Source organism: Ooceraea biroi, chromosome 5, assembly GCF_003672135.1.
Source record: "Ooceraea biroi isolate clonal line C1 chromosome 5, Obir_v5.4, whole genome shotgun sequence".
NCBI lineage: Eukaryota > Metazoa > Arthropoda > Insecta > Hymenoptera > Formicidae > Ooceraea > Ooceraea biroi.
Genome location: NC_039510.1, coordinates 15268644 through 15288001, shown reverse-complemented (window position 1 = coordinate 15288001; position 19358 = coordinate 15268644). Strand labels below are relative to the sequence as shown.

Below are 19358 nucleotides of genomic sequence, written 5' to 3'. Positions count from 1 at the left end.
GTTTACAAAAGTTTTGTTTTCTAAATATAATGCGACGTAGAACAATATCGATTTATACACGTCATTTTTTTATCTATTTTGCAACTTATATATTGCGATCTAAAATGTCGGTGATACCCGTACTACGCAGAAGAAAGAGAGTGCGCGTGCTCGCCGTTAGTGGCGCTGCCTCTCTAGGCCATCTATTTCGGAAGGAGTTCGACCTCTCATCCCTCATTCCGAAACTGGATACTCCGCAAGGTAATTGCCGATAATTGCTACACGCGTCAACTATATTCTCGCAAAAATACTGTGCATGGGTGATTGGTTTGTGGTTAGATAACGCGCGGGTCGACCGAACTGCGGGGGATTTCTGCTTAGCCGGACTCGCGCGAGTAATCGCGTACTTCGGGGCGCCGACATCACCGAAAGGATGCTTCGAAAATACGATGAAAATGGACGTGCCACACTTTGAGGCGTTTTTAAGTAGCTTCTTGTGATGGTGTAATGTAAAAGAAGACTAGCACTAGTTGAGCAACTTTTTTCATCACAAGACTGTTCCGACTTGCTCCAAAAATGTCTGTAACTTTTGCGCAACGCGGTCGGCCGCCTCCAAATCCTGCCCAAATACAGAAGGTAAAGAAACTGACTGTATGACTTTGTTTTAAAAAAAAAGGAAATACAACTTTATATATTGCTTGTAACCAAAAACTGGAATTTTTTAATATGTACTTGCAATTTTTCATCTTTTCATAATTTTATCTATGTGTATATTTTTATGTTCTCTAGATGCTTGATGAAAATTGCCAACTTATACAAATGATTCAAGAGTATCAGAACAAGGGCAAGGCACAGGAATGTGTACAGTAAGTAATTAATGCAGTGGTTGTAATGTCTTTTAAATATATTGCATAGTACTTTGGCTATTTTTGTAGCAGATATAAATAAATATTGCTTGTAAAATGATATTATGTAATAAAAATTAATTTTTTGTCATAACAATTTTGTACTTATAAGTAAATATCGTTTTAATTATTCTTTTTCGATACATAGTATCAAGAAGAATTGCTCTTGTCATTAATTTATTTTTGTTGACCTGTGTATATATATTTTTTTATGTTATTTTTATTTATTAAATTTAACTTTCAGGTATCAGCAGATGTTACATCGCAACTTGGTATACTTAGCATCCATCGCAGATGTAAACCAAAATTTGCAAACTTTATTACCTGTAAGTAGAATCTCATATTAAAAAACTTCAGTCTAATAAAAATACAAAGTTGAATAAATTGTAAATAATTTAATTATCTTTTCTTTTTCCAAGCTACCTCAAGGTATACCCAATGGCCCTCAACATGGTATGATGAATCCACAAGGACTTCCAAGTGGTCCAGGTGGTACAGCAGGCCCTGGAGGCGAAATGCCACCGAATACACAGCCAACCATGCCAATGTCGACTTTTAATCAAGGCCAACCGATGGCGCAAGGTGGTTATCGCGGACCTGTGATGCCTGGCCAAGGACCTACCATAAATAGTACGTTATATACTAATTTGTTGATGGAAATTTTATTTCCACATTCAAGTTCGATTTAAAATTATAGTTATATGCTGATTTATTTTGTGATTCGAATATTTCTATTTGAGATTATGCATACATCTTAATCTATTAATATTTATAGGGCCTCCAACAGCACCGGGTCCACAGCAATACAGAGGTCCACAAGGTTATCCCCAGCAGCCTTCTCAGCAAGGTTATCCTGCTCAATATACCAGTCAGAATCCTGGCTCAAATTATCAAGGACCACAAGGGTCTGCGTACACTCCTGGCCAACCAAACCAGTACGGACCACCAAACGCTTCTCAGCAACAGGGATACAGTGCAGCCACACAGCCAAATTACGGTCCTCCGACCACAGTAAACAGCTACGGTCCGCAACCAGGTGGTTATCCACCACCAGGTTCAACTCAGCCGCCTTCTGGATACGGACCACCGCCACCAAATCAACAAGGTTACCCACCTTCTAATGCTTCGCAGCAGAATTTCTCATCAGGTAGTCAACAACAGCAACCAGGGCAATATGGCAGTCCTAGTCCACAACCAAATTATCAACAGCCACCGTCCCAAGCGCCACCTCAAAACGCGTACGCTGCGGGGCAACCCGGGAATTACCCCCCACCCTCCTCACAGGCATACGCGAACAATGTCCTACCGCAAAATTACCCACCGCCTCCGACAACCAGCGCGACTCAACCCCCTCAACCTGGGTCTCAGCAAAACGCGGGTCCGCAGCCCAACTATGTTAATCAACCGAGCCCGGGTCCCGGTGCGACACAATATGGCCCCGCGTCTACGTCTCCGCCATTTAGTACTTCCTCTGCAAGCGGTGGCAATACTTACGCTCAAAGCAGTCAGCCGACAAGCACACCGTCTGCTTCGACGCAGACGTATCCGCCGAGTAGTGGCCCACCACCAACATCACAGGGAAGCTACGCCCCTCCGGTGCCAGCCCCTTCTGGGTATCCTGTTCATCAAACACCTCACCCGACATCGCACCCACCACATCCACCGCCACCGCATCAATCACCCCATCAGCCACCGCACCCCCCACATCAGTCACCTCATCAGCCGTCTCATCAATCCTCTCATCAACCACCCTCGCACCAATCACCGCATCAGCCACCGCAACAATCTCAGCAACAGTCACAAACAGCTCCGCAGACGCAACAGCAACCAGCTCAGAGTCCGGCTCCGAGCGGATTTCAGCCACCGTCCGGCCCGCCGCAGGGTCCCGCTCCACCACCAGGCCCTCAACAACAGCCTGCTTATGGACCCACTACCACGCAAACCTATGTTCCACCAACCCCAGGCGGGCAGCCACAGGTATTTTCTTCATGTAATTCATAATCAATTGAATTGTTTCTATTCTTCATTATATAAAATATTCTATTTTCACAAATTACTTATAATTATCAAACAAAAGTAATACATTTTTCTAGATTAAGTATGCATTCCAAACATTGTTCACAAATAGTTGCTTTAATACAATCGCTAATTAATATATTTATCATGGATATATTCAAAATAGCAATATTTTCAATTATAGATTTATAGTCCTCATCCGCCACAAGGTGGCCAACACTATGGACATCCACAATATCCTCCTCAAAATTATCCCCCACCGCCGACAGGACAAGGGTATCCACAATATCCTCCACGACCACCTGGTGGACACATGCCTCCGCCACCTGGACCTCAAGGACCACCTCCTCCTAATCAATATGGAGGTTACGGTTATCAACCACCTACACAGTAACTTCTATAAAGGTCCATAAATTGATATAAATTAAGTATATTAACACACATATATATTAATAAATTAATATATACATATTATATAATTAATTAATTTATTAATATGTATGTGCGTGAATATATCGAGAACATTTTAATTTCTTTTATTATATGGTTATGTTAATGTAACTTTATTAATTCACAATATTTATGCACAGATATTGTGAATATCTACATTAACGTGAACATATGAAGGGTTTATCAGCACAATGAGATTAGATTAAGAAAATGATTATGTGGAAAACTTTAATTTAATCTTTATTAATGTGTCGCATAAGAACATAATAAGAAACTTAGAGTTAAATATATATAAAGAATAATTGTGCTGTAAAATTTGAGCTTAGCTTCAATAATTTACAATTCTTTTTTTATTTCAATATTTGCGTACGTATTTTTCTATGCTAATTTGTGTGTGATGATATATATATATATACTTTTGTTTTTGTACTGTTTAGGTGGGTAAAAATAAATCTTTTTCTTTTAGATCTCAAGAAAATGAGTATATTAATATTTAAGATGGCTTTTAACTGTTATGACAAGACTTGTAATCCAGGAAAAACGTACAATTGTTACAATTTAGTATATTCTTTTTCTTTTTTTGTCTAATTTGTTTTATACCATTTGTATACATAAGAATAATATACGTATTTATCACAAGTCCATATTATGCTTGTAACTTTTATATTTTCTTCTATATACGAAAAAGGCGATAATCTATATAAACTTTATTTTTATTACAAATGCATATACATACACACGTAATTTTTTATTAATATAGTTATATTAATATAGCTAGAAACATAAATTGAAAGTCAGAGATATAGTATGATAATGTATGGCAATGTTGATTTATGCTGACACTGGCAATAGTGTTTAACGTTGTGGGATGTAAAATTATTTCACTTTCATGATTGACATATATACATATAGTACGAATGTCAATATATAAATTTTTTCATGTCACATATAATTCGCAATACAGAGTCTGCAGCGCAGTTAAGAAAAGAGTGATTTCTTATATAAAATAATAAATTATTATGATATTTGTTTCATATAAATCTCTAAATTCTAAAGAAATCAGTTTTGAAAAGTTAGAAGTCGATATCTTTCTTTATCAAATTAATATAATTTTTTGTATATATTAACGTAATACGTTATGAGTTATAGCGCTTTTTTCGTGAGACATTACCATTATATAATATCATAATGTTAATAAAAATAAGATATTTCACACGCAACTGATATATAAATATTTTAGGCTATATTTGTTATTTTTATACAAAGAATCACTTTCTTCTTGGTTGTAATATGTAAATCTAATATTCTGTATTTGTCCTACAAATATTTTTCGAGGGAGATGTTAATAATTGTACAAATAAATGTATCTTGTTCGCGTTCTCAACATGACGTTAGATTAAATAAGTAAAAAATATTAAATTATATATATAAACATAACAGGTTGTACAAGTATTGAGAGAGAAAAGATTTATCAATATTAGAGAATCGATTTTCAAATTAACTCGTATATTGCTTTTTATTTTTGACAGTGATAAATACAAAAATCTTAATAAAAATGAACATATGTCCATCTTTGTGCATACATAATAGATGATTTTCGTAATATGGATCTATCAGATGTAAATCTTAATTCTATAAATAAACCCTAGGAAAATATTTTGAAAGAATGTTAAATTATAACTCATCTTTGAAGTTTAAATTGCTAAGACGACACTGACAGGAATGACTAGGTTGTGGTACTTCTTCCATGTTATTTAGGACTTCAACTTTACTCTTTAAGCGTTTACTCCATTCCTGAAAGAAATATATATTATTTGGCAAGATATACCAAGAGAGAGCAACATATAAAGCTAGAGCTTTCTCATACATGAAATAAAACTGTATGGTAACACAATATATCACGTGGTAATAAATTATCCCTTGCAAATTGTCTAGCGGATTTAACAATTTTCAATCCATCCTCGTCGTGCTCTTTCGCCCACGTAATTTTGTCAACGAGATCTGAGAGATCACTTTTCACAGGCATATAATGTACTTCAGGTATAAGATCTTCGTAAAAAAATTCGTAGTATTTCGATTCTTGTTTAAATACCAAAGAATCGCCAGCAAGTAAATATGGAAATCTATATGCTGCTACTGTACCATCAATATTCAGCTGGTACTTGTACTGTGAAGAAAGATAGAATTAATAAGATTAAACCAATTACATTTATCTATATTTCTAGTATTTATGAATTAAAATTTCATAGTTGAGTGTGACAATAAATTATTGCAAAAAGAATAGCAAATTCTCTACCACAGAACATGCCTCAAAAATTTGTAGACAATAAAGTGCTCTTATATCAAGTAGTGAATATTACATGCATATTAAAATAACGTAATTGCTCTTAGGAATATAACTTTAAAAATGTACTAAGCTTAACTTATTCTTATCTCTATTTACACAAAAATATTACAATGTTTTATATATTTACCTTAAAAAAATTGAAAAATGACACATGAGTTTGTGCAGGTCCATATTTGTCTATTTCATTTCTAAAGAAGAAGAAATTAGTAATTGAGACATTGAAGAGATCTGGATGTCTTCTTGAGATATCTATTAAGTCGAGACGTTCTCTTCTGGAGTCACGTCCACGCCAAAATAATTGTTCAATCTTGCTATCCCATGGCAGTTCGGTATTACCTTGTACGGAGAGTGTATCTAACATTACCCTGTTTTTCAGGCATATGATATTGCAAGTAAAATGATATTTTAGATTACTGGCATCATCAATACATATTGTACCTTCCCATCGCCTCCAGGGATGATTCCGTGATATCATACGTAGGCATAACGATATCCTTTGTACTTTCAGATCCGCACCATGAAAAAATGGGATAAAGCGGACCTGCATTGGGCACAAGCGGCCAGTCACCCAAATTCACAAAGAATTCTATATCTGGCAGCACTACTTTACGTGCAAGTGACAGTAATATGGCGTCCATAAATATTTTAAAACCAACATGCTGGCCGTAACATCGCCTATAAATCTAATTTAATCTCGTTCAAGTCGATATTTATGAATATTAATTATATAAATAATAATATAATACAATATAATACTTACTTTGTTGGATTTCAATATGTAGTGACAAATGCTGACACTGCTTGGTTGATCATATCTTTTAATAATGCTTTCACGTATTCTGTCAAAGTCAACACTTGGAAATGAAGAAAGATCATGATGCATTTGGGTATAATTCTGTTGACATTGATAGTGATGTAGCCAAGTAGTGACTGATGGGTTTGGGCAGTAACATTCTTCCTCGTAAACAGGACCTAAGCAAATATTTCTTGGTCAGATTCTTTGAAATTTTAAGTGAAAGCGCAGGTATGCATACCTTTGATCTCTGAAGGCATCGGCAATTCTTTTCCTTTGATCTTTACTTTAATCATGATTTTGAAACAAGTATTAAATACTTTGTAACGTATAATGAAGCTACCATCCTTACAATCATAAATTTGAGTCCATATTCGGCATATTGTGCCATCAAAGGATTGACCATGTACTTGACCAGTAACTACATTTTTACCAGGAGATACTGTCAAGCTGGAATATGTGATATTACAATATAATGTTAGATACATAAGCCATAAAATTCATATAATTAATATAATTACACACACACACACACACACATATAATTAGTTGATTATACTAACTTTTTTCCAGATGAATCGACGAGTTGCAAAAAAATATATCTTGCACGCATAGTAATTTCCGCTGGTTTCAATCCTGGACCCCAAACGATTGTTTTCAGTGGATCTACATCAATATTACTTGCTCCCGCACAAATAAGTACCACTAGGAATGTTGTTAGACGCATAATTCTCAAAAATATTTAAACAAATAAAACACAACAGTCCTGGATTACGTCTTGTTACTGAAAATATAATATTTTTATGTAATTATATAGTTATGAAAGATTTATCTGTGCTTATTGTTGGCACATAAATTATCTCTACAGAAATGGAAAAATTTTTTATTATATGCACATGTGCAAATTATATACATTCTTCGAATTTATGCTTATTTATACTTTTATTATATATTCATAATTTTATCAGTAAGCGGCTACTCGAATTATCTGTAATAGGTTAAGTTTCTTTATTTGTTACCAATACATATGTATAAATAGTATGTTATGTAGTGATAAGCAAACAGAAATTAAATCAGATAATTATAAACTCATGAAATAATTTTTTGCGGACTTCTATTCTTATATATATGATGCTAATATTGTAGCAAGCATATTTTATGAATGATTCAAGACTTACTGCTATTGATGTTCCAAGTGGAAATTGGAGAGGTTAAGGAGTAATAAAGATTCATTGATAAGATATTATAAACATGATTTATCTAATATTAATCATTTTAATACAGTTTTTAGTGCTTCTATAATACTATCATTTATATAACAATTTATATACATGTTATATATTAATTTGTTTGATAACCTAGTTTAAATAATTTTTGGTCTTAGTACAAACCTTTACAATTTTATGAAATGTAAAACCAATGTATAATGAAATTAAATTAATTTAACAACAAATTTGTATAATATAGTATGTACTGTTATATTGTCTTCATATTTTACGTTAAATCTTCCTGATTCAGAAAAGTCATTATGCTAACATTAGAAAACCCATTGTCGTTTCACGTTTTAGTTTCATAAAAATTCTTTTTCCAGTCTCAAGGCTTCCAACCAAGAAAACTGTCCTGTATAACTATCTGTTTGAATATGCTGTTTGTGACAGATTGTACAGGCTTCCGATTACGTTGAGCTTCCATGATGTAAGAGACCTTTCCTCGAGCCTCCGCCCGTGATACATCACCTCTCAGACCGAGCAATCTAATCAGATGATCCTCGGTCATATCAGGATACTTCTCGACCAAGGAGTGCAGATCGAGAGATAGAATCTCCGAGTCTTCGCATCTCAGTACCTCGGCGAGACGTTTTATTATTTCGAACGGCGAGTTGAAATTTCCGACTTTTGGCGCGATTCGGTCGAAGAAATTCTTTAATTTGTCCGCTTCCGTCATTATCTTCGATGTGCACGTCAAGCACTCGTCGTAGGTCTTCAACGATATTTTCCTCTGCAACATCGCGGAAATGTAACGTTTTGCGATCAGATTCTGCGCCTCGCTAATAACGTACTCGAAATTCTTTGGACTCAGATGATTATAATCTTGAAAGTAATCTTCCAGGGTGACGCAGATGGTCTCTACCGGGATGGGCGACGACAGCCACTTGGGCGTGATCAAATCTTGGAAATGCAGTTCCAAATCCAGGAAAGATTCTTGCAATAAAATGGCAGCAGCCTCATTCCTCAGTTGCTGATAATTCGCTAAGAGATTTTCAAATTTTATAGTAGCATCCCCGCCGGTGTAAGGCACCCAGTAAAGTTGCTTCATTTGCTGTGCTAACTCGGTGAATTGTATGCAATTATTAACTATCGTGATCATATGATGAGTGAAGTAAGGTACTTGACTCCTGTCCTCGAAATGCTTCGTCTTAAATTCCAATATCGCTTGTCTATACATAGATCCGTATTTAGTTACCTGTTCGATGCAGAGAATCAACGCTTGCGCCATTAGATCGGAACTAATGGTCTTTGCAACTTGCAGATTCTGATCGATCATCTGGAATATGATGACTGGTGCCGCGGTATGATAATAAAGCTCTTGGGTACTGCTCTCGGGCAGAACGCCGCTCCTCCAATCGAGTTTCTCCGTTTCTAACGTCTTCCTCATCCAGTCCTCATAATTCTGACACATGTTTCGCAAATATTTTTCCTGAAGATCATTTATCATCTCAGGACTGAGTAGCGGGCCAATATCAGATGTGTCAATATTTAATTCGGGATGTTGCATTAATTCCGGTCCAGTGTAGGTATTCATTATCCATGCCAACAGGGAAACATATTCGTTCCCTTCCAATCCACCAGCGATTATATCCTTTAAATGTTGGGACAGACTAGTATGATACATTTTGACGAAAGTCCTCACTATATCGTACCAAGGTGGAAAACAAGGCTTGCATAGAGTCTTCACTACTCGTAAGTCCTCGAAGATCAAGAGCCTCGTAAGCTCTAAATATCTCACTAACCACATTTTGTTATCCGCCCTTTCATCTACTTGAGTTCCCTCGATTCTGTTAGCGACGGACTTCTCCAGTACCTTCATTGCCATGTCTTTCCACCGCTTGGGTCTGCCCGGTGCCATAAATCCACTTTGCTTGTGCCTCTGGATGGCAAACTGATCAGCCTTCTCTTCCCTCTCGATGATTCTCAGAGGCGTCACTATAACAGTAGGTTCCTTCCTGACTGTGTTCAAAGTGCGACTCAATACCAGCCTTATTTGTTTCTCCATTAGCTGAGAAAGCATTTCCACATCTTCGAAATAAGCTTTCAACATAATTGTGTCCGCTGGTGACTGATTCGGCAGCTTATGCAGCTCGTAGAGTAATTCATCTCTGGAAGTCTCAAGATCCATCAGGCTCTGGTGTGCGTGCAGCAATTTACCCTCGTTTATCCACTGCTTTGTCTTCTCGACGCTCTCGGGAACGGTGAATATGTGCTTCAAGTTCTCCTTAGCAATCACGTATTGAGAATGACGCATGTTCTCCTCCTGCACCGCCTGCAGCCTAGAACTAAGCTTCAGAACAGAACTGAACAGTTGATTCATGTGATCCAGATCATCCTTGATAGCAGCGATACTTTCCAAGGAACTCTGCAGTTGTTCGAAGCCGACCCTGACCCCGTCCAGCTGACTTTGCATCGCGGTTTTCAGCATAGTCTCGACGGACGCCTTCTTCCTGCTGATTCTACGCTTGTACATGTCAATTTTCTCCAACTGACCCGGTCGTTGCAGAAGGTTCGTGACATACTTCGTACCCCTGGCTATCGCTTCTTCTTCTAATTTTTGTAGATCCTCGTCGCTTTTGTAGACTTTCGTCATTTTTGACAATTATACGCTGCTGAGCTACGCTGAATTGTCAAACGCCGGATCTTTGGATTGGAAAAAATCTTCCCGAAATCTGCCTGAAGTATATCGCATCAGGATGACAACCGTGTGAAAGAAATTAACTTTTGAGTTAGGGATATTTATGTATAGCCTGGCTGTAGTCCAGTTAGTACTGCGGATGCTACAAAACGCTTTCTATCCTTTTCGTCTTTCAGTGCTAACTTCACTCTAGTTTCGGAACCGTCTAGCCGGACTGAAATGTTGGTGTAATAATATTAATTACGATTTAGTTGATTATTTATATAAATGAATATGATTTGTTATTTTCAAGGGATGTAAATACATAATATTTTGCAGATGGCTCAATTGTCACAATTGTTTTCTCTTGCTTTGCAAAATGTTCGGCAAACTCTATCGTCTAATATAAATGATATGGGTTTGTACATAAATATTATCTATTATCGTATTAACACGTGATTTAATCAGATAGATAATATAATTATTATATGCTTAAACGATTAATAAAAGTTACTCTACTTAGTTAAGGTATGTGTCAGAAATGCCTCGAAGAAAGGTGGCACTAGTACCAGAAATCGAGGTGGTCATCCCAGACCGAAGCACAGAGGACCCAGAGTAACGGACGGGGACACGGTACACGCAGGCAAGATGTTAGTCAAACAGCACAAAACCAGGTTTCATCCGGGTCTCAATGTACGTATTAATGCAACTTCCCTGTCATTAATCATTGTAAATATTGTATATTTCTGATCATATAATAGGTTGGTTTTGGACGAAACGGAACTTTATATGCCTTGGAAGAGGGCAAAGTAATAGTGACTTGTGAAAAAATTAATCCTAATTGGGACCATAGTTGGATTAAACAAAATTACGCGGAACGGAAAAGTCAAACTATATATAAGAAACACTTTAATGTTATCCCCATGCCTCAACATAAACGATTTAAATTGATTGAAAAATTGTAAAATATGTATTTTATGTAGAAAGTGTATAAAAACTTTCTTTTTTCTTTGAAATCTGTTTTTTCTGTCTGTATTTGATAAATATATTGCTAGACAAATCATAATTGTCTAGAAATCACATAATTTTGTCTTAAAAGCAATATATTTGTTATATAAGCAGCATATATAAACATAATTTTTAATACCTTTTGAATATTGATAAAGACTAGGGACTAAGAAGAATAATTCTCTTTGAAAGAATTGATTGAATCTAGTACAGTAAATAAATATCTCAACTCGGGTGAGCTCTTGCACTATAATTAGCAACTTTCAAGTATATTACTTTCTGCCCACTGTAAAGATTGATATTTTACTTTATCTTCTTCTTCGCAGTATATAGCAAACACCAATGTTTTTCTCACGTGACAACTAACTCTGCATTGAGCTATGAGTTCCGTGATAGATAGCTCTTCGTCTTTGGATTTGCACAGTACTATAAATTGTGAATGAAACATTATTGGGTCACCTGAAAAAGAAAGATTCATTAGCTTTTAACTGCAATATACGTGTAGCGAGCGATATGTAAAAACCATACCTGGATATACCAAGAAATCACCACCAAATTTTTCCCCACTCGTAATGTAATAGTTCCTCTCCCAAAGATCTTTATATACTTTGTACTTAAGTTGTTGATTAGAAGTAACTGGGTATTTCCACTCCACAGTTTTCATGGAATCTGTACTATTCCATGGATATGCTATGCATATAATATACAAGTGAATTTATTTCTTTAAATTTCTTTAAATTTATTATTTATTGATATAGATGGTATATTTATCAAGTGCTACAACTTTTGTATATTACCTGTATGTGTTTGTACAAGCGCTTCATTTTTACACAATTTAGGCAATTTAGCCAATTCTTCTTCGAGCAGATCTTGAGTATTTATTTCAATATTATCCATGGCTTCCCGTGTCTTCTTATCCAACGGTTTCTTCATGTTCTTCTTGCTTGTATGCAAGCCCAACATCTTGCGCTTTTTTCCTTCTACAATTTTATCCATTACAGAAGTGATCTAACAGAAAAACAAAACTAACGTTGATCTGTTGTAACAGCTCCGTATCCTTTTCAGCGTTAAATGTATATGGACAATAAGTACCTGTTTTCTTCTATTTTCTCTCAAACATTCTGCTTGCTGTAGGAACAACACATTCCGGTATTCTTGAAATTTTTCCTTCAATGATTCAGTTGGTTTGTCTAAATTAACGCACTCTATGAGGCAAGCAATTCCCTTCTCGAGTAAAAGAGTTACTTCTTCTGATAATAGAAGCAACGGGAGACCTGAAAATACATCCTGTCTAGTTGATTTGGGAAAGGAACCTACTAATTCACCGATTATTCTGTAATCCCGTCGCAGCTTCAACCAATCTACAATGAAACGAGATATTAAATATTGCATATTAATATGTAAATATATAAGGTATATTAATCTATAATATTTTTACTTATATAGTAAAATATAAATATGTTTTACCATTAGCATTCCATACAAAAACATTATTTCTTGAAGCAACGAGGTATATATCCGGCATACTGCTGATTCTTTGGGTCCTAGTTATTAATATTTTGTAAACAAATGTATGTTTTGTAACAAAAAAACCTCCTTTAAATTGCACTCTTTCCCCGCAACTCACATGTAAGTAAATGAAAGATTTGTGTGCATAAAGAAAATTTAACTAGGGATTTTTACAATTTACTTTGATTCCAACATTTCCAACAATTGGAAACAAAATGCCAATCAGGTTTATTATCTTATTGTTCCCGTCTTGTCACATTTGCCTTATTTAAACAAATTGTTTTGACAAATCTTTGTCAAGAAAAGTCGATTTGCTTCAAATTTATGTAACTCATGGACGTAAAGTGGTAAAAGCGGAGATTCCGCATGCATTCTGCGCATATTTTCTGGACGTGATTGGCTGGTCTTCTGGTTCATTATGTCTGGTTCACACGGGTGTTTCTGAACGAGGTGCGATGTGCATCGCGCATAAGAACGTCACGGTGATTACGGTCTATCACTTCCCCGAAAAGTAAGTTTTACGGCAAGAAGGGGAAAGAAGAGTGAGAGAGGTGTGTGTGTGATTGTCGAACATCTGTCACTAAGCGAATGCTAGCTCCGTTCGGTCCCGAAAACCGCGATACTGTCATGGCAGCACTCGCTTTTGTGATTTTTTGAGGCGATCACGTATTACGTGCACGCGTATACGCATTTGTGTTGCGTTCGACGATTTTATATAAGACGAGCCCTCGTTCGTACACACACGGTGAGTGCGAGTACCGTTTGCCCGGTGAATTCTTGTTTACTTGTTACTTGCGCATGTAGCAAGTATGGTGCGGTTTTAGGGCAAGCCCTTCAATTCGACTTAAACGCATTTATTCCGCTGGAGCAGCGATCTCTATGCCCGTTTGTGACACGAGATACCACTAAAGTGCAAAAGTGAGCTTTTTCTGCAAATTCACGAGTCCGTGCAAGCAACTCTTTCGTCGACGATACTTTAAATGTGCTTGGAGATTGTTCTGCAATTATCCTATACTCTTATTTTACCTTCTGATGAATATAATAGGTGTTGCGTTATAAAATATATCACGCATATACCACATGTATTATTTACGTCTGCGTAATTTACATTACTTTTGATTTGCGAGATTTATGTCGAGTTGGAGCTTAAATTATTGATAATTCTAATTTTATTAATAAAATCGGTAGGATATTATTAAATGTACAGTACTCAAAATTTAGACATAACGGATAACGTATTTTGATCGATTTGTTTGTATAACGATACTAATGATGTCTATCTTTTTCTTTAGATAAATAAATCATGAGCTCAGGTAGACCAATAAAATGTGTAGTGGTAGGGGATGGGACAGTAGGAAAAACTTGCATGTTAATATCATACACAACAGATAGTTTTCCTGGGGAGTATGTACCTACTGTGTAAGTATTAATTGTTATTTATATTATTATTATTATCCTTATTTATATTACAATATTATTATAAATTGTAAAAAAACAGGTATTTTTTTGTAAAAGAACTTTCTGCTTTTCAATACATGGCCAGTACTTCAAAGAGATACTTTATGGCAAGGTTTTTGCCTTAGTTTCTTTCTTAGACCAATCAACTGCAATGGCTAATAATAGTATCTGAGCACGAGATAGCTAACTGCTGTGTACAGGAAGTAATTCATTTCAAGTCATCTTTTTATGTTGCTTCCTGTCCTTTGCATTCTCACAAATCTATTTTTGCTTAGCTTTATCTCATTTGGCAATATCCGTTTATAAGCATAATCGAAACATAAATAAATCTTGAATGAAAAATATAAATAATTATTAAATTAAATAATAACAAATAGGAAAGTGAAATATTATAAAAATCAGAAAAATACACTTTAGAATGTATACTAAAAAATGTTTAATATTCACACAGGTTTGATAATTATTCAGCACCCATGGTTGTTGATGGAATTCCAGTTAGCCTAGGCTTATGGGATACAGCAGGACAAGAGGATTACGATAGACTTCGTCCTCTCTCCTATCCTCAGACAGATGTGTTTCTCATTTGTTTCTCAGTAACGAGTCCCTCGTCATTCGAAAATGTCACCAGCAAATGGTACCCCGAAATAAAACATCACTGCCCAGATGCACCAATGATACTTGTTGGAACTAAAATAGACTTACGAGATGACCGTGAAACGCTTACTGCCTTAGCTGAACAAGGCCTTAGTGCTATTAAGCGTGAGCAGGGACAGAAGCTGGCAAACAAGGTCTATATTGCCCTAATTTCTATATATTGGAGTAATTTATAGATATTTGTATCAAAATAATTATGCGTATGACTAATTATAATATATATGTTACACAGATTCGTGCAGTGAAATATATGGAGTGCTCTGCTCTTACACAACGTGGACTGAAACAGGTATTCGATGAAGCGGTACGTGCCGTTTTAAGACCGGAGCCGCAAAAACGCCGACAAAGGAGGTGTATTATGTTATAAATGAACGATGGGAGAAATTGAAGGAAATCAGCATAGGTAAAGAACGTATGTAAAGCAACAGATCAAAACGAAAATTTGATCACTATACGCAAAGAGAGAAAATATGAATATTTAAAACGGGGAAAAAGAAATGAATAATACGTGCATTTTAACGAATTATTCTGGCAGCTATATAGATTACACCACATCACAGAGGGAGAGAGAGAGAGAGAGAGAGTACAATTTGTAACTTCCTGGTCTCGACGCGAGTTGTGATGCTGAAATCACGACTAGAAAGTTTAGACAACGAGAAAGTAAGAAAAAAGTAGAATAATTGTTTAGCAGTTGCAAGAGGGAAGTCCATTGCAGGCTTGCAGGTGTCTTTCCTTGAATTTACATCCGTGTATACATATGCATATTGGTGAAGGGATATATGATCACAATAATGTGCAGTTGATATTCTAACTTGAAAATGGCTCATGACATTCTTTTTGTATTTTATAAGAGAACTCTCTGTTGATTAATATTGCAGTCCTGCAAATTGATGATACAGTATAAATGTGTGCTGTGATGACTACAAGCATTAAGTATCGAAGCTTTACTTACCACAGGGCTGCCAGATTTTCGACTTTTTACATTTACAGTAGTAGGAACATTGATTTTAGTACATGTAATATGATAGCTATTACAACAATCACATGCTGACAAGTTTTGCGAAGTAAACGTAAAACTAGCGTTATAGAATTATTTAAACATACAGTGCCATAGCAACGAAAAATCAAATGGATGTCGCAAGCACTTAATCAATCAGTTCTAGACAATATATGTGTATATTTTACTAACAATTATTCCAAATACGGGAAAAAATTCTTAACAAGACGCGCGTAATCTCATAACAAAAAAATGTATGTACGTAATTTTAGACAAACGTTTTAGCACGTTTGTTTTTCCATTTTTTAACGACACGTGAAACATATTTACTTTTATTAATACTTCTATTAAGAGATGTATGCATACAGGATACTGCCATGAAATAATAACGTAACGCAACACCTTCATAGTATCCCATGTATTGCCAAACGAGGAAAATCTATTATCTTGTCTAATAATTATACAAATCAAATTTGACAGTGACGCACGAGATACTTTATTGTCTAGAATTGTAACATGTTTTCCATGCCTGTGTGTTGAAAGGAGTAGTGGTACGCATGTACATTAATATTTATTTTATTTTGATAAACTTAAAAAAAAACGGAGAATATTTTAATATGATTTTATCGGAGGAAGTAGAATCTCCTAATAATATCTTTTACTTGTGCTTGTAACAGTTACAATGTTGTACAAGTTGTTGCATCGATGCCCAGTTTAACTAACATTATTCAAAACTTTTTTACATATAAATATAAACCTAAATATGTTTTGCAAAAGTAATAATCAAAAAAATATATCAGTTGGATAATGATATGGAATACCAGTAACAAATATATAGCAATGCAAAAGCCACCTAAATCGAGATATACAAATATAGCACAGTGTATTTTCTTAAATGTTACAGTATACTTCTCACACTCTCTTCCATTTATTTGTATGAGAATAATTGTTTATATGAAAATTACGAAAAAACTAGTATGATAATTTAGAGATATAGGTGTCTTGTACAAATAAGTAATCTATTGCTATAGAGTTGCTCATATCATTGTAATTCATTATCTTACTAATCAATTGTAATTGCGACTATGTACTTTTTTTTATTTATCTTCTGTTAAAAAGATCAGGTTTCATTGCCATAGATATTAAACGCTCTCTACGGACTCAATGATAAAGTAGTGTGATGATAAATGGATATTACCTTACTTGTGATCACGCTATTTTTTTATATTCGAAAGCTTAGGATAGAAGAGATAGGACCTTTGTGCCATATGTTTTCCATTTAAAACATATATTAAATCACATTCGAGATCAACTTTCAAATGATTATTGTAATCTCATAAAATTTAATTATAAGAAGTGAATATCTAGCACTAGGAACGACCGAGTGGCTCATAGTAGTTATTTAAACAAGTAATTTTTTAATTTTGTTTTACAGCAAAAGATAGGAAGCAATTTTAGAAGATAAAATATTTTTCTCTTGCAATCTACATTACCAATATTAATACGTTTTTATGAAACACAAATTTTACAGTTGCTTGAAAAACTTGGCGATTAAAATTATCTTGGCCGTTCTAATGCTAACACGCAGCAGAGATGAAAAAGCACACACACACACATAAATTTTACATATTACTGCTTATTAGGTGTACATAATGTAGCATAGAAAAGTACTTCGAATTTCGAACGTATTTTATGTTTTTTACAGCAAAACTTACAATCTTTTTTATTCCGGAAATTTTTATATGCGCCGATAGGTCTTATCGTGGATTGATCGACTCGCAATTGATTGATTAAATATAATTAACATTGAAAATATATAATTATATATGTAATTTATCTTAAAGTATTTATGATATCCTTGTTTTCACGAAATTAAAATTTATGGTAGAATGCTCTCTCTAAATTAAAATTGCATCTTTTAAATAATTTATCAGGTCTACCATTTTTTAAATCTTTTTTTATTGCAACCTAAGATATAGTTAAGTTATTTATAAGTATATATGTGTATACTTACATATGTACAATAATGTATTAGTTATAGCACAATAATATACTACGATTATCTATTGTAAAGTAATGTTATGCATAGATTGCATTTTTGTAAGTAGTGCATTTATTTTACAGATTTCACACAAATATTTAGCATACTAATTTTCTTACATTGCAGCAATAATGCATTAGCAGTAATATTATTTGTCATTGTACTTTTTCTCCGCTGTTAAAAGTATACTTTTGATAAAAGTTATTTAACGTTACTTTTTATTACAGTTTTTGAAATTAAAATTAAGATACAACTTTAATTATAAAATTGGTAACATGATTAATATTAAACAATAACACTACTAACAGCTGTTGAGTGAGATATGAGTGCAGTATGGTACGTTTGCATTTATTTCTCAATGATAAACTTGAACTATTTTAACCAAATAATAGCACAATACGTAATTTAAATTACACTACTTACAATTTCTGCATCGACGATCGTAAGATGCGAATTACTTTTTAATCTTTCCTCTTTCTAACGAAATTATATTGAAGAATGCTATAAACCAAAGTTATATATTACGATTTAAGATGACATCTACATTTTTTATTATGGACAATTGCACATAAGTATACAAAGGATGAATGTATGAAATGTAAAGATATTCTAGTCATCACGAATCTGCTTCTAACTTTTATTTGTGTACGTAAAAAATTATCCGAGATTGCATATAGGCATAAACTATAATCTTTAAATGGAGCAGTTTAATGTGTGAATGAGTGAAAAAGGAAATCACGATAAAAAAAAGGGATATGAAAGTAAAGATGCAACTTAATATTGTCAATTTAGATAGGATGCGAGAAAACCAAACGTTGGGAATAGAGATTCTGTAGAAATTACAAATGTATGTACGTGTGCTAGGACTTTATAACTTTAATTACGAATAATTTATAAAGTCGTCTGTCTATTTTCGTATAAAGACTTCCATACTTATTATTTATGTACTAACAGGACAGCATAAGAGAGCATGCCGCATCGCTTCTATAAATCTTTGAATCCATGAGTTTTCAAATTTGTAACAATAAACCGCTTTACAATAAATTTACAAAAGATGTAACTTTCTGTTGTACTGATGTATTGTACTTTTTATGCTTAATGCACTCTTTTGCTGTCAGTATGATAGCGAAACAAATAGTGGCCTCGAAATTAATTTGTATATTATCCCGTTTTCTTACGGAAAGGATTACAAAAGTAACTACAATGTGGGTAATGTGTGACTACATATTCTATATGGCACTAGGAAGCATTTATTTTTTATTTATATGTATTTTGAAAAGAACTTTTTCAAATAAATAATACAACAAAATCATTAC

The 19358-nt window shown here is 34.5% G+C and overlaps 6 protein-coding genes across 10 annotated transcripts; 3 read left to right on the top strand and 3 right to left on the bottom strand.

The window, feature by feature from the left end:
- The first annotated feature begins 173 nt into the window (after positions 1-173).
- Positions 174-6307, top strand: LOC105285257 (basic salivary proline-rich protein 1). Of its 4 annotated transcripts, none has more exons than XM_011349370.3 (7): positions 174-240; positions 319-615; positions 769-845; positions 1129-1210; positions 1304-1514; positions 1660-2861; positions 3085-5280. In XM_011349370.3, exons 2-7 carry the CDS (start codon positions 556-558, stop codon positions 3292-3294), a joined length of 1842 nt encoding a protein of 613 aa, XP_011347672.1. In that variant the 5' UTR covers positions 174-240; positions 319-555; the 3' UTR covers positions 3295-5280. The 4 variants fall into 4 exon arrangements, with proteins under 4 accessions (XP_011347672.1, XP_026825300.1, XP_026825298.1 ...); XM_026969499.1 differs by adding an exon at positions 6206-6307 and having other exon boundaries at positions 201-615; positions 3085-3305; XM_026969497.1 differs by having other exon boundaries at positions 201-615; positions 3085-3305; positions 3817-5280.
- LOC105285258 (KDEL motif-containing protein 1) lies at positions 4851-7750 on the bottom strand. The gene is made up of 8 exons (XM_011349372.3): positions 7669-7750; positions 7054-7274; positions 6732-6940; positions 6458-6669; positions 6136-6380; positions 5825-6062; positions 5218-5517; positions 4851-5144 (listed from the first exon to the last, which is right to left on the bottom strand). The coding sequence occupies exons 2-8, from the start codon at positions 7215-7217 to the stop codon at positions 5025-5027; spliced, it is 1488 nt and encodes a 495-aa protein (XP_011347674.2). The 5' UTR covers positions 7218-7274; positions 7669-7750; the 3' UTR covers positions 4851-5024.
- Positions 7730-10450, bottom strand: LOC105285259 (exocyst complex component 3). The gene has a single exon (XM_011349373.3). The coding sequence runs from the start codon at positions 10349-10351 to the stop codon at positions 8084-8086; it is 2268 nt and encodes a 755-aa protein (XP_011347675.1). The 5' UTR covers positions 10352-10450; the 3' UTR covers positions 7730-8083.
- A 79-nt stretch (positions 10451-10529) lies between these two features.
- Positions 10530-11391, top strand: LOC105285254 (50S ribosomal protein L27). The gene is made up of 4 exons (XM_011349364.1): positions 10530-10617; positions 10715-10793; positions 10899-11068; positions 11137-11391. The coding sequence occupies exons 2-4, from the start codon at positions 10715-10717 to the stop codon at positions 11338-11340; spliced, it is 453 nt and encodes a 150-aa protein (XP_011347666.1). The 5' UTR covers positions 10530-10617; the 3' UTR covers positions 11341-11391.
- Positions 11392-11460: 69 nt separating this feature from the next.
- Positions 11461-13337, bottom strand: LOC105285255 (tRNA-splicing endonuclease subunit Sen34). Its single transcript, XM_026969500.1, has 5 exons — positions 12851-13337; positions 12476-12744; positions 12181-12391; positions 11912-12073; positions 11461-11842 (listed from the first exon to the last, which is right to left on the bottom strand). Exons 1-5 carry the CDS (start codon positions 12906-12908, stop codon positions 11637-11639), a joined length of 906 nt encoding a protein of 301 aa, XP_026825301.1. The 5' UTR covers positions 12909-13337; the 3' UTR covers positions 11461-11636.
- A 74-nt stretch (positions 13338-13411) lies between these two features.
- LOC105285253 (ras-related C3 botulinum toxin substrate 1) lies at positions 13412-19358 on the top strand. 2 transcript variants are annotated; one of them, XM_011349362.3, is made up of 4 exons: positions 13412-13637; positions 14185-14311; positions 14802-15138; positions 15237-19358. In XM_011349362.3, exons 2-4 carry the CDS (start codon positions 14196-14198, stop codon positions 15369-15371), a joined length of 588 nt encoding a protein of 195 aa, XP_011347664.1. In that variant the 5' UTR covers positions 13412-13637; positions 14185-14195; the 3' UTR covers positions 15372-19358. The 2 variants fall into 2 exon arrangements, with proteins under 2 accessions (XP_011347664.1, XP_011347665.1); XM_011349363.3 differs by lacking the exon at positions 13412-13637 and adding an exon at positions 13649-13810.